This window comes from Rhinatrema bivittatum, chromosome 4 (genome assembly GCF_901001135.1).
Source record: "Rhinatrema bivittatum chromosome 4, aRhiBiv1.1, whole genome shotgun sequence".
NCBI classification, from domain to species: domain Eukaryota; kingdom Metazoa; phylum Chordata; class Amphibia; order Gymnophiona; family Rhinatrematidae; genus Rhinatrema; species Rhinatrema bivittatum.
In genome coordinates this window covers 411,662,925-411,678,574 of record NC_042618.1, presented here as the reverse complement: position 1 = coordinate 411,678,574, position 15,650 = coordinate 411,662,925, and the positions used below count along the sequence as shown (strand labels likewise).

General features: G+C 41.0%; 1 protein-coding gene across 2 annotated transcripts in view; it reads right to left on the bottom strand.

Annotated features, from left to right (window-relative positions):
- Nucleotides 1-6,890: 6,890 nt before the first annotated feature.
- LOC115091193 (phosphatidylinositol 4,5-bisphosphate 3-kinase catalytic subunit gamma isoform-like) overlaps nt 6,891-15,650 on the bottom strand; it is a 52,280-nt gene continuing 43,520 nt past the window's right edge. For both annotated transcript variants that reach the window (XM_029601219.1, XM_029601220.1), the window contains 5 exons: nt 13,896-13,986; nt 10,890-11,023; nt 10,634-10,745; nt 9,894-10,051; nt 6,891-8,082 (listed from right to left, as the gene is read on the bottom strand). In XM_029601219.1, the coding sequence (XP_029457079.1) occupies nt 7,819-8,082; nt 9,894-10,051; nt 10,634-10,745; nt 10,890-11,023; nt 13,896-13,986 (759 nt within the window). In that variant the 3' untranslated portion in view covers nt 6,891-7,818. The remainder of the gene's footprint in view (nt 8,083-9,893; nt 10,052-10,633; nt 10,746-10,889; nt 11,024-13,895; nt 13,987-15,650) is intronic.

Here is a 15,650-nt window from a genome sequence, read left to right as displayed (position 1 = left end):
GAAGGTCATGAGCAAAGGAAAGGAAACAGGCAGGAATAAAATAGTGACTGTTTGGCAGACAGGTGTAGCTCAGAAGATCCTGTCAGAAGCGACCTGGAGTATTCATTTCTGCTTGTTTACCCTAAGGGGTTGCAGGGCAGAGTCTAGCAGGCCTTCTGGTGCCCGATTCTGAAGTGAGACTGCCGGTTCTTTACAGAAAGAATCAGCATGCAAACAAGGCAGAGGGAGAAAGATTAAGCGAAAGAAACGACAGACAGGAAGCCAAATTAAATGGACATAAATCAGTAATTCAATTGGTTTGGCTAAACCAACACAGCACTTAAATGTAATTTTTCAATTGAACGGAGTCTAGGTAAGTGAGGCTGTCCAAACGCTGTTGATTTGAAATGACTATAGCTGATATTACACTGACATCTGGTGGCCAAGTAAACAGCTGCAGCAGCTGCACAGGCTGAGCGCCAGCTCTTTCCCAGAGATTGTGCCACAGATCTTCTGATGTGGGATTTGAGCAGGACAAAATAGCAACAAAAAAAAAAAAAGAAAATGCAGCATGCTGGAGGCCTGGTAAAATAAAGGAGACCCGGGAGGTAGACCTTATTACTAAGGAGAATGTTCTTTGCAAGGCAGAAAACCCTATATCTGGAAAGAGAGGAAGGACTAGAAGTAAAGAAACATTCCAAAAATGAAGAAAAACGTGACATAAAGAAATATACAAATTAATTACATTAAAACTATCAACATGTTTTATTGATTTTAATATTTTCATTTAAATGAAACAATTATTATTCAAAGACCATCGAGACTAGATGAGGTCAATATTCAAAACCATTTAGAAACATATAGAAACATAGAAATGACGGCAGAAGAAGACCAAACAGTCCATCCAGTCTGCCCAGCAAGCTTTCACTCTCCCCCCCCCAATACTTATCTGTTTCTCTTGTCCCTTGTAAGTGACTTTTTGTTCTATTTCCCTTCCACCCCGCCATCGATCTATTTCCTTTCCACCCCCGCCATCGATGTAGTTAGCAGTGCTGGAGCTGCATCTAAGTGAAGTATCAGTGCTGGAGCTGCATCTAAGTGAAGTATCTAGCTAATTGTTTAGGGGTAGTAACCGCTGTCCTAGCAAGCTACTCCCACGCATGTTTATCCAGCCTGTGCAACTCAGTCCTTGTTGGTTGTTGTCCGAATATAAATCATCTTTTCATCATTCCCCCTGCCATTGAAGCAGAGATCTTTTCATCATTCCCCCTGCCATTGAAGCAGAGAACTATGCTGGATATCATTGAAAGTGAAGTATCAGGCTTATTTGGTTTGGGGTAGTAACCGCCGTATCAAGCAAGCTACTCCCCTGCTTTTTTGTGGATGCAAATCCTTTTTTTTCCCATTTCCTCTTGCTGTTGAAGCATAGAGCAATGTTGGAGTCACTTTAACCGTGTGTATGTCTATTTAATTAGGATATTAATCTCCATGTATTAGCCGTCATTCCCGCAAGCCGCCCCCATGCCTCTTCACTTCATTCACATCCTCTATACTTTATTTATTTATTTATTTATTTGGATTTTTTTATATACCGAAGTATAGCAAACTGCCTTCACTCCGGTTTACATGATAACAACATAATACATACATTTAACCAAGACCTTAAGTAACATTCTAATCGGGATTATATATGAACACGATAGACATTAATAGAACTGCTAACTCATGTCATAGAAGAGCAAGTAAACCACGATTAACAACGAAATTGTTAAACAGGAGTCTTAATTGAACAGCGAAAGAAGTCTGAAGAGGGGGTCGTAGCATGTAGGGAGAGGCAGGACAGGTCTCGGGGTGGAATGGAAGGGGGCAGATGGAAAGTGGGTCTAGGGGGGGTAGGAGGAGAGAGGAGTGGAGGGGGGCGGGTATGGTGTGTCAAAGAGAGATATGGATCCACAGTGTTTATCCCACACCTCTTTGAAATCCTTCACAGTTTTGGTATTCACCACCTCCTCCGGAAGGGCGTTCCAGGCATCCACCACCCTCTCTGTGAAGAAATACTTCCTGACATTGGTTCTGAGTCTTCCTCCCTGCAGTTAGTTATCCGTCTATGTAGCAAAATTTTGAATATTGAGCCTCTTATCTGCTGGCGTGCTAGGAGCAGATTAGTTTATTGCATGCTCCTGGCAGGGCTATGTTTTGGGTATCTGGGGGTGTTTGAACAGAGCATTGTCACTGCAGGGGGTAGGGGTACGGGGGCAGCAGGATTTTAAATATATTATTAAGAGAACTGGGGAAAAGGTTGAGGGGCCCAACCTGCAGACCCCCGAGCATGCAAATTTAATTTTGGAGTGGAGTGGGGGGTGCACAGTCCAATAGGGCCATATATATAAAATAGTATTTTGTTCTAAGGTTATATTGTTATGTTTTTGTTACTTTATTTTATTCTTTGTACATTGTTTTATTGTATCGCCCACCTGAGTTCTTTGTAAACCGGCATGATGTGCTGCACGAATGTCGGTAGATAAAAGTTAATAAATAAATAAATAAATATTAAATTTGGGGAGGGGGGAAGGTGAGAATTTAGTGCTGGCTCCGCTATTTTATTTTATTTATTTTTTACAGTGCTACTTAACCCAATATCTTTGAAGATATCCAATTAAGTAGCAGTTATCTGACCACACAAGGCCAGATAGCTAAAAACCTAACAAGTTATATTCAAGCACATAGCCAGATAACTTTAGGTGAGTATATTCAGCAGAATGTTTATCTTGCTGAATATCTGGGATATTGCCAGTTTACTGAATATGCCCCCCATTAGACTATGGGGCCTATGTACTAAAGCTTTCTTCCATTATGGGGTCAATAATCAAAACTGCCTGCATTGGTGCAAAATCTGCAAGTACTTTCACCTGCAAAGTTTGCACCAGTAATAAAAGCAAAAGTTCACGCATGCTTTTGCTTTTATTGCCCCTGGAATAATTACCTGCATAGGTTGCATCTGCTTTCTCTATGGGCAATTTTTCTGTCAGAAATTTTTGATTTTAGAAAACTCTATACATCATTCCGATCTCCACCCACTCTGTACCCCCCTGAACTGCCTCTTAACTCTGCAGGTAAAAGTATGCGTGTTGTTGACCAAGATACATATTTTTTCTCATGCACAGTTTGGGCAATACTGAAATTCCAGATTTCCACCGTTAAAATGCTTTTTAACCCATAGAAAGGGCTTTTATTATCACTCTTCCCGTGTTTAAGGGAAAACGTCTTCATGCTTAGGGCCTTATAAGTGCTTTTTCTGTTGAAGTCCCTCTTTTCAAAAACAGTAGTTGCCAGTATTTTAGAAATTATTATTAAGCAGGCAGGTGCCTCACAACACTAGGTCTAAAATTAGTTAAAAACAAATCTTGTAGGACTTAAGCAGCTATCAAACACACTCTCAGCACTTCTAATCTACTTCCTGTTTGCCTCTGCCACTATCCTTTCAGCAGCTGAGGAAATAGATGCACCAAGCTAGAAGATCTGAAGATTACTGTGAGTGACAGCCTTCTGAGCACCATGGGACCTTCAGCTTATGCATGTCATCTTTTCTAAAACAGTTATTTTCTAGTCATTTTAGAATTATTAGGAATGTGCTTTCATTTTATTTCATTTCATTACTTAACACAGGAAAATTATTTATACTCACACAATTAATTTTATGTACACATTTACGTGCATAAAGTAATGAAACGAAACAAAAAAAAAAAAACCCACACTAAAAAAAAGGAACAAAACAAAGCAAAATGACCTGAACAAAATATTTCCCATGCATAACCCTAATTATTATTATGCAGCACAATAATAACTGCTAAAATGGCTGCCAAGTACTATTTTTAGAAATGTAACACTTGAAAATAAAGTACTGCATAATGTACAAACAGTGTAAGTAATATACTGTGAGGAAACATTATAAATGGTATGATATCACATAAAATAGTCTCGACAGGGATAGGATGTTTCAAGGAAGCCAAGATGCAGTACTTTCTGTACCCACCTGTGGAGACATTCATATCCTGGGTACATGGGGTTAAGAACATAAGAAGTTGCCATACTAGGTCAAATTGAAGGTCCATCAAACCCAGCATCCTGTTTCCAACAGTGTCTAATCCAGGATACAAATACCTATAAAGTACCCAAATAGGGGTAGATTTTTAAAGGGTTACGCGCATAAGTTATGCGCGTAACCCTTTAAAACCCCCCCGCACCCGCCGAGCCTATGCAAAATAGGCTCGGCGGCGCGCGCAAGCCCCGGGACGCCCGTATGTCCCGGGGCTTTCCGGGGGGGGGGGGGGGGTGTCAGGGCTGACGCGACATTCGGGGCATTCCGGGGGGCGTGGTGCCGGCCCGGGTCATTTCGGGGGTGTGGCAGAGGCCTCCAAAATAGGTCCCGGGCCGGGGAATCGCACGCCAGCAGCCCGCTGACGCAGGCGTAACTTTTAAAGCACAGGTGGGGGGGTTAGATAGGGCCAGGGGGTGGAGGGAACGGGCAGCGCGCACAGGGCTCGGCGCGTGCAAGTTGCACAAATGTGCATCCCCTTGTGCACGCCGACCCCGGATTTTATAAGATACGCATGGCTACGCGCGTATCTTATAAAATCCAGCATACTTTTGTTTGCGCCTGGTGTGCGAACAAAAGTACGCGCGGGCGCACTTTTAGAAAATCTACCCCATATTGAATAGATCCCATGCTACTAATGCCGGTAATAAGCAGTGACTGTTCTCTAATCAACTTGATTAATAACAGTTTATGGACTTCTTCTCCAGGAACTTGTCCAAATCTTTTTTAATCCCAGCTACACTAACTGCCTTACCACATCCTCTGGCAATGAATTCCAGAGTTTAATTGTACACTGAATGAAAAAAGAATTTTCTCCGATTTATTTTAAATATGCTTGTGGGAACAAGCGGTGATTCCCTAACATAAACTTGGACTGACTCCAGCCTTTCTTAAAACACTATCTTTATTTGCCACTTTAACACATACACATTAGTAAACTGCCTTTACCTTCAGAACAGTGTACTCTAATTTCTCATAGTTAGTACCGTTCCCTCAGTACTCATTCGTTACAGCTCAGTGTATAGACAGCAATATCCTACAGGAGCTGCCTTCCTCCTGGAGACCTGGGCCTGATCTGACTATCCCCCCTAGATCCCTGCTCTTATTCCTCTCCTGCTGAGTCCTGCCCACAGAGCTCTCTCTCACAAGGGGAATTAAAGGGGAACAGGGACCTAGCCTGGTCCTGCACCGGTTTAAGGGGGAACATAGGAGCACTGCCTCATGGTGCTACTTGCTAACTTCATGGAATGCCTTCTGGTCTTGTTCTAGTCTTCTCATGATTTTATAGACTTCTATCATATCCCCCCTCAGTCTTCTTTTCTACAAGCAGAACAGCCCTAACCTCTTTGCCTTTCCTCATAGGGGAGCCATTCCATCATCTTGGTCACCCTTTTCTATAATTTCTCCAATGCAATTACATCTTTTTTGAGATGCAGCGACCAGAATTGCACACAGTACTCAAGGTGCAGTCTCACCATGAGGCAATACAGAGGCATTATGACATTCTCCATTGTAGTCACCATTCACGTCATAATAATTCCTAACATTCTGTTTGATTTTTTTGACTGCCACAGCACACTGAGCTGACAATGATACCTAGATCTTTTTCCTGGGTGGTAACTCCTAATATGAAACCTAACATCGTGTAACTACAGCATGGGTTATTTTTTCTTATATGCATCACCTTGCATTTATCCACATTAAATTTCATCTGTCATTTGGATGCCCAATCTTCTAGTCTTGCAAAGTCTTCCTGCAATTTATCACAATCTGCTTCTGATTTTTAATTTTATATTTCAACTTTATATTTTAACTTTATATTTAACCTTTTATTTTATATTTCAGAATATGGGATTTAAAATGAACAGAAAATTAATTAGAATATTTATGTAGTGAGAGATGGATTTTGTAAAGCCTGATAGCCATGGGAGCATATGGTTACCTTTTTCTTTCATGTTCATTTAATTTAACTTTATTCATTTCCATACTACCTTTATAAATCAAAACAATTTAACCAAACCAGTTTATAAAAAGATAATACTTACTAATCAACACAGCAGAACATCTTTGGAACATGAAATACAATGTACCATATGACAACACATATAACCATAACAACATTACATTTTACTTAATGTAAGTAAGTGACTTTTAGAAGCATTTATTAATTCAATATCATTGCTCCCTTTTGCTCAGCTAAGAGGTAATTGAGTGACAAATGGAAACATAGAACAGCTTCTGGCTGTCTTTTGAAGTCAAGAAGCTCAACACAGCTGGGGGTAGCTAGATGTCCTTTTGAAAGATAAGAGTAGGACCATTAACACTTGTTTTATGATGGCCAACACTAATCTTTAAAGTCCAAGAAAAGTACGTGATCCTATTGGCAAACCCATTCACTGCCTCCATTGTATGCAAATCTATCTCATGCATATTCATTGTGGATATCCTGAAAACCAGGCCTGTTTGTGGCTCTTGAGGATTGAAGTTGGCCAACCCTGCTATAGAGTATAAAAATCGAAGGGGTAGATTTTTAAACATACGTGCACGCATCCATGTGCGTGTGCTACCTACGCATGCATGTTATAAAATCCAGGGTGGCGTGTATAAGGCGGGGTGGAATATTGCAATTTTCGTGTGGCGATGCATTGCGGCCTCCCCCAGCCTATCCCCCTACCCATACTCCCTCCCTCTTTCCCAGTCCTCCCCAACTCCTCAAGAGTTCCTATCTTTTTTTTTTTTGTCCTTGTTTCAGAACTTACGCTGCCGGCGCACGATCCCCCGACACAGCGGCAAATGGCCGCTGCGCCAACCGCCTCCAGCCCCGCCCCCAGGACCACCCCTTGGAAGAGACCTGGCTCTTGTGCGCGTAACATGGGTTACGCGCATGGCCAGGCCCCTTCTAAAATGCGCACAGCACGCACAAGGCCCAGGCTGCGTGTGTAATCCCCGGATTTTACGCTCGAGGAGGGGGGTTAAAAGTTTTTCCGGAAATGTATTATGTAAATGTGTATGCACCAATGGGAAAACCATTATTTGTGTGCGTGTGCTCTTCATTCCCATTCTAAATCACACAGCTGAGAGGTGGAGTTATTTATGTGGCCCCTCCCTTAGATGGGGAGTGTACATTAAATTGATAAATTCTGACTCCTTGAAGATCTACTGAATATTTTTAAGAAGGTGTGCCAGGCCATCGCCTGATCCCAAGTCTGGAGAAAGGCTATTTGTCATTCATGATTTTAAAAGTTCTATCCCAGTGCACTGTGCTGTACCATGGAAAAGGCATCATGACCTTGAGTGCTGTGTACATTTCTGCACCCAATTTTTTTTTTTATAATTTAAAAACTAGCCATGCTTACCATTGTCTGGGTCTTATGGTAAAGGTACAAAGCCCAAAATTGATTGTGCATGTGAAAAAGTGAAAGTTTGGTAACCCTATAATTCAAAGGGAGTAGATGCAGGAGGAACATTACAAATGTTTCTTTACAGAAAGGGTGTTAAATGCATGGAAAAGCCTCCTAGGACAGGTAGTGGAGGCAAAACAAATGACAGAATTCAAGAGGATCCCTGGCTGTGAAGAAGGGAAAGCCTGAGATCAGCTGTGGTCTATGGCATTGTGAAAGGAAGCAAACTGGGCCCTTATCTGCCATCATATTCTATGTTTCTGTGTTCATTTTACTTGTTGACACTGAGGCAGAGTTAAATATGGGATAGGCACATGCAGCCATATGCACTCCTCTTCCACATCAAGCTTGCTTTATGCCCACCATCAAATGGATCCACCAGTTGGCCTGGACTGTCCAGTTCAAGCTCTCACAGATGGCAATCTGATTCAGGAAGTGTTCCTTGGCTGATTCTTCATTTTGTCCTGGTGCCAGGGCCTCTTTCAGATACTGGATATCCTCTGTACAAGTCAGCTCAGGAATACCCGTCAGCATCATGAGAGAGAAGAGGGTGATCAGGAGGCTGGAGTGCGATCGCAAGCCTGCATATGCCTGAATACAGATATCCTAATGAAGGCAGAAGCAGATCAGAGTTAGATTCAAGGCTAGATTTAATAGGCAAAAAGTAGGGCAACCAACACGTAAGAAGCCCAAGAGAGAGTTTGCCTTCAGGTTGTTTTTTTTTTTTTTATTGTAACTACATTAGTCTTGGATTCTTTGCAGGCTGTGATATCTTTTATTTGGGCATCGCAAGAATTATCCAAAGATGTTGTATGTGAGGTTGAGACCATGTAGGTTCCCTTCTTCAAATGCCACAGTGCTAAAATAACACAGTATCAACTGTAGTTACAACACTCCTGCCAGTTTCAAAATTGATCTAAATGTATACCTATGACCAACCTGAATTCCAGCAACCCCCCATGAGTCCAGTAGCCCAGTATGCCCCAGCACAAATAAAAGATTTAACTGCTGAGCATCTTCTCCAAGACTGATATAAAACATGTAACTCAAGATCCAACACATCGGCAAGATCTAAATTAACATATGATCCAATATGTCGGCCATTCATTGGTCATAAAACAACGAAATCTCCTTTTATGCTTTGAAAAATAAACATTTTTCAATCGTTCAGGACAATAGCACATTAAAAGAAAGTAAACATGAAAACTGGGCAAAGCCCAAATCATTCCCTCCTGTGCTATTAAGTGCCACAATACTTTGACTTGTCCTTTGTTATGATTTTAATATGTACAAGTTTGTGATTCCTTGTTCATGAGCTTGATTATAGTAATGACAGGCCAGGTCCTCCTAGCTCCTGTGGATGCAGTATATCTAGTACTGCTTCTGAGCAATCGCTGTATGTAGACCTTACTATGGCTATCCCTCTATGAGTGGTGAGAAATTTAGATGTAATTTGATTGTCTACGCTGAGTTAATTTTCAAAGCAGTTGCGTGCGTAAAATTAGCATATATGTGCATAAGTAGCTTGTACTCATGTATTTGCTATTTTAGATAAATCAAAAGTATGCAAGAATTTTCAGTTGTGTGCACACATTTGCACATGCAAATAAGGGGCTGTCTAGGGGTGTTCCAGGATGAGGCCAAGAGGTACATACATAAGTTGATATTTTATAAAAGACTTATGCGAGTATGTTTAGCAACTTATTTGCGCAGTTTTACACCAGCTAATTAACTAGCACTCTTGATAACAGACTTGTATGTTTGCTATTGTTAGGTGGGAGGTCTGGTTGAACTGGGGGAGTTCAGAATGAAAAACTAGGAGGGTCTTGATGACCTGAGGACTGGGTGAACTGGTGGAAGTATCAGCAAACTGGTGATTTCAATTATATGCGTATGTTTTAAAATATGTCAACTTCTGTGTATACATCAGTGTTTTACGTGAGCAAGTTATATTTTTCTCATGTGTAAAATACATGTGTGTGTATGTTTATAAAATAGGTAGGAAAAGTCTGTGCTTTCAGTGCATTGCAGATATTCGTGCATAACCAGACATATGCATACTTTATCATCTGCATGTTCCTGATACGTGCAGGTTATAAAATAACCTGCAGTACCTGAATGTAAACCGATGTGATCTCAGATCGAATGTCGGTAAATAAACATAAATAAATAAATAAATAAATAAAAATTACTATTGTAGAGCTTGGCATAGCCATATACACACATACTCTATATGGGGCCGGGCAGAGTTCTTTGAAAATTGCCCTTTAGGTCTATAAGCCCTCGTGGGTAGGAGCTTTCCTCCGTCTACATCTTGTAGATGGTACCCACTTTCATTTCCCTTTTCTGGTAGAACATTATGCACGCTAAAGGCATGCTTTAAATAATCATTTTCTATTTTCATTCCATAACAATACCTTGAACCTCTGAAAGTAAAGGCTGGATTTCTTGTTGACTCTCCCCATCACAAAGAGAAAATCAGGAGTGAGAACAAAGGGAACTCTTTCCCGGTTCACTCCCAGGAAGTGCTTCGTATTTCCCAGGATGTGGCCGAAATCGATGTGGAAGAGATTTCCTGCAGGACAGATGCGCACTGGTCATGACCTCGTCTTTTCCCATTTTACTTACAAATCCATTTTGCTGATGCCAGTGGGCACTTAATGTTAGGAGAGGAATAACTCGACCATGCAGGTTCAAACAGTACCTCTTTTACTAGTTCATTGGAACTATGCTCAAGAAGCATGACCTTATGCCCATTTCCCCATGCCATCCGCTGTCATTGTCCAAGCCACATCATCCCCAAAACATTATGTCTATGGATCAGTCTAAACCATATGAATCTTATGGTTTCTCCTGAAATTAGCGCTCACACACACACACCCCACCATGGATTATTAACCACATGCCCGAGTAATTGGCTTTCCCACTGATGCTTTACTTGCTTGCAGTGTTTTTGGCGTGGGCTTCAAACATGAAATTCTGCATCTACCATTTCAAGCCACTGCCTTGTCAATTATCCAAGCATCACAATTCAGATTTATAAGTCACAGCCGAGGGGTAGAGTGGGAGTAAACAGGAAAAGGTACAACCTTTCTCCTACTTCCTCCCAAGAGGGGTGTTGTTTCCTGAGCCAGTTTACCTCCCTGACGACCCGTACCTTGGTTCGTTATCATGATGTTATCATTGTGACGATCGCCAATCCCCAGGACGTAAGTAGCTACGCAGTAACCAGCACAAGAGGTGACAAACTTCTCCATAGCTTGGTAGTACTGTAAAAAAAAAAAACAGAACGAAACCATGCCAAACGAAAAATAATGAAACAGAATACAAACAATGCTTCCTCACTTCTGTCTCCCGACACCCCACTGACTTTGGAGTCCTTGGCCCCTGTCTCCCATGCCCTTGTTCCTCACCGCCTCCTCCACCTGGCATTTGCTCCTGAGCCAGTCGTACAAGGCATCGTCCTTGAATGCCCGCGTGCTGCTGGCCCCTTTACTCTTTTGCACGGACGCGATGGTGGCGGCATCTCTCACGACCTCGATCATTCCTGCACGGGTGACATCAATCAGGGCATCAAAATGCAAGCCCAATTCTCACCTGCTCTAGCAGGCAGAAACCCCAGCAGCTTCTTCTAGTATCCAAGGCAATCATTAGCACTTTCACTGGTATTCATTTGGGTAACGCTTTTACTCAAAGTGCCATCCAGTTAATTCCATGAGGGCCATGGGCAACAGAAGGGGGAGAGGGATAGTGAAAGGTGCTCTGGCTACAACCGGAATTACGGCAGCTCATTTTGTACAACTTGTGCACGAAAAAAGTCCCGGCAGCAAGTGTAACATCCTTAGGCTTATGAAAAGCACCATGGGATGTACCAAGAATGCAGCCCTCCATCCAAAAGATTGACTAATGAAAGTTTATTGTTCCTAATCCCACTTATTGAACTGCACTCTGCAACCTGCTACTGAATTATATACTGCACTTCCACTACTGATCTGCTCCTTTAGTTTAACTTTGATTGTCACACACTTTGAACTCTTACAGTGTAAATGATGATGATTTATAATTTTCCTTATAAAAAAAAAATCTTTTATTTATCAACAAAACGTAGTGTGGTGGAAGCCACTGGAGAGAGTATGAAGACAATTTTCAAAGGGATTTAAGCGTTAATCGGCTGTCGGAACACTGCCCCTCCCTCAGCACGGCTGAAAGTCTGCACGCTGTTGGACAATGCATGCACTTTGAGCTGCACTGAGAGGCGGACTTCCCGGGGAGGAAATGTACACGCATGGACGGAATTTTCAAAACTTTGCGCATGCTTTGCCAGCGAAATTCTGCCCACAGAAGAAGCAGGAGCAAGACACCACGTGGACTTTGTTCTCCTGGTGAATTTCAAAGCAAAACTAGCTGCGTGCGATCACTTTAAGAATTGGTCCAAAGCCCACAGGTAAAGCATGTCTTTTTTTGTCCCAATGCCATATATATAAATATATACACACATACATACTATATATTTTATACACATATATATATATATATTTATTTATTTATAGCTGTCAAGTACACTAAATTCTTTATAATTTGGCTTCTATGGAGATGCGTGTTTCTACTTTTTAGAGGCAGGTAAAGCAACCACTAAAATCCCCACTGCCTTATGTTTTGCTCACAGGAATAAAGGATTTTATGGCATTTTCATTATTAACAGCAGCTAATACAGATTTACATTCTTTATTTGGAACTTCTGTCTTTATTTAGACTAGTCAAGATATTCTGGGGAAAGCTAAAGAAAAAGGAATTATTGCTAGTGCTCTTAAATGTTGAGAGTCACCCAAAATCTTTTTGCCTCTTGAAGGGCAACTATCAGAAAAAAATAGCAGCTCTGGTAAAAGCAGCTATTTGCAACAACAAAAAGAGTTTTGTCGAGGTCTAAAAAAGATATTTGGAGAGCTCAGAAGCAGCCACTAGATGTGCCCCATTACTGCCCTCCACACTGCCCAAGGTCATATCCACAAAGACTTATTTATCCAAGCAGATGGGCACCTTTTTTTATTCACCTCCGGCAGCTCTTGAACCTAAAAAGAACTCAGGCATACGTGCAGCTGAACTTATTTAACTAATCTACAGTCCCAAGAGTGCTTCATTTCAGTTCTTTCTTACTGTACGCAAAACAGAAGTCTCTCAATTTTGGCATTCTTCAGGATTTTTTACCCAAATGCCCTGCTTCCTCTTCTATTATCCATAATTGTCATCTATTTGGTGCAATCATCTATCCAGAAGAGCATCACATGATCACTTCCCCTCCATCCTCTCTTACGCATATTACAATGGGATGGATAATGAAGCTGGTCCTCGAGACCCAACAGTCAGTCAGGTTCCCAGAATATCGCAATGAATATGCATGTGATACAGCTACATAGGGACCGTAAGTTTCAAGCCGGTGCATGCATTCGTCAGCCCGCGCCCAGGGACGCAGCCATTTTATATAACACACATATACGTACGCATAATATAAAATAGTCTAACCACGAGCACACGTGCGCACAATTTGAAGTGGGCGTATGCCTTTACGCACGTATCCCGCTTCTACTCTATAAGTGTGGGAATTTTAATAAACACACGTGCAGTAGCCATTACCAGTTTCTCAGTTCGTTCCCAGTTCACCCGAGTAAGGAATAGGAATTCCAAACCCCCCCTAGTTTAACAGCCTAACTTCTCCACTGTTAGCCTCGACCCTCAAAACCTTGCCTATTTGTCTATTTATCTTTATTTCATAACTTGCACATCATCCACAGCAGAAGTGAAGTTATGCGGCAGGCGACCCCAGCGCGCGCCTGTGTGTGTAAGTGTGTGTTCATTTCAAGTTAAAACCCAGGCTCGCCCGTGCCACGCCCATACCCCGCCCCATTTTGAACTTTTCATTTGTGCGCGCTGAGGTAAGTACGCAAGTATCCGGGTGGCTTTTAAAATCATCATGGAGCGCGCCAGCCAGATGTGCACATATCTCATGGTTTTGGTGCATGCTGGGCTTTTAAAATTCATCTTATTATGGCTATGCAAGGTATGCAAATATATCTCATGCATCTTCATTGTGGGTATCCTAAAAATCCAATTGGCTGCCAGGGGACAACCAAATTATGAGATTCTGAATGGGGGTCTACCTAAAAACTAACAAGATATGCAGAGCTTTTTACACCGGGGGGGGGGGGGGGGGGGGGGTGTTATATTGAGAGAACGTGATTGTTTTTATTTGCCAAGGTAGTAAATAACTTTCTACTCAAAATGAATTTAAGTAAATCTACCTTAGAATTTTTCATTTCCAAATTGTTGGGTATCATTGATACTCACTCGTTGACTATATTGTCACAAGGAGTGGGAGGAGAGCCATATTTTTTAAGATCCCAAGATGATTAACCATACTTTACCAATGTTGAAACCAGTAGAAATACAGCCATAAGGAACCAGGTTCAAATCAAGAGAGTTTTTTTGCCAGATGGAATCCATGACGACCAACATCTGCATTGACAGTTAGAAGAGAAATGTCATGCTAAATCTGTTTTTATATATGTGCATGCTCATTAGTTAGGGCTATATTGTCAGTATAGGTATGTCCCCCAAATCTAAGATGTTGGAATAGATATGCAGTTAAGTTGCTCATTAGCAGGTATTATTGACCGAGTATGCTATATTAATTTATTTAATAACATTTTTAATTGCTTCCTTGATTAAAAATCGCTTGAATTTAAGTACAATGCATAACACAATATTAAATAGCTCTAACAAGAACATCTACAAAATAAAACAATAAAATAAACATATATCTTACAATAATAGCTGAAAAATAAAAGAATAAAACATAAACAATACATAATTAAGTTTGAATAACAGACGTTGCCATTATTTATTGGCAGCATGAAGACCAGCTGTGATAATCATGTTTTGAAATCAAGCTCCTCATTGTGTGTGGACCACTGACCAAGATCTCAACCATGCTGTGAACCCCAGCCAAGCTTGTGCAGTATTTTACAGCTCCAGGAACTCGACACAGATGGGGAACTGAGTGGAAGAAGATCCCCTGGCCAAACAGTTGATAGCCTAAGCTAAAATGTATTTGTTATCTTCAGTTTTGGATGTTGACAGACAGTAGGAGATGACTTAAAACCTTCCATTCCTGCCACTCAGAATCCTTTTATAGGAAGAGAACATTCCCTTTAAGCTTTCAGTACCAAGGCATTCCTTCTATTTTGTGTCGACCTTGGGAAACATTTAGCATATCTTCCCATAATATTTTATAAGAATACTATGCTACATTTGTAAACTTCCTAGCACCATTTCAGGCTTTCTTCATCCTGCTTGTTAGCTAATTTTACTTCCTTGGTACAGCCCAGAGATGCCCAGTGAACGAGACAGCCAGACATGCTTAGAAACAGTCTTCAATGGCGGACTTCATGATACATCCATTTTCTTCATTTCAGTTGGGTTTCAGTTTCACTTTCCAGTAGCTGCACAGATTATTAGATCAATTTTAATCATAATTTTAGTTTTCCAGGCTTATTTTTTAAATATAATATACTTATTAATTTAAATTGTTAAATGCAAACAGATCATACATTTCAAAGAGAATACCTTAAATGCCAATAGGAATAAAAAAAAAATCTCCCCCACCCCGATAAAGGAGGGCAAACGATCGTTATTATATATACAATAATTTGATTAAATAATACCAAGGGAACAGTATATTAATACTGCCAAACCAAAAAGAAAGTACAAAATCCATCCTCTAATGATGACATCAAATCATTCAATCCTCCTCTGAGCTCTTGTTGGTGACTCCAAAAATTCTGAAAGCTGATGATCGATCTTACACTTATATGAGTAAATGAAAGAGATATTAGTGCCCTAAGTAAGCTCCTGGGGATTTTAAAGTAAAACATTTCAGTTTGCATGCCTGAGTATCTTTGGAGACATCTGAAAATACGCTTTGTAATATATCCTAAGAATGGTTTTTCACTTTTTTTTTTCTGATCTTTAAATGATTTGTCTTTCTAATTTACAGATCCAATTTTTTTTTCAGCATCTAACAGTAAGGTTACCAGTAGAGTGGCTTTACCCACTGATTTCAGCACCAGGTCTAGGGAAGCTGCCCTCCCACCCCCCCCATAGTGGTGCCCATTGTACTG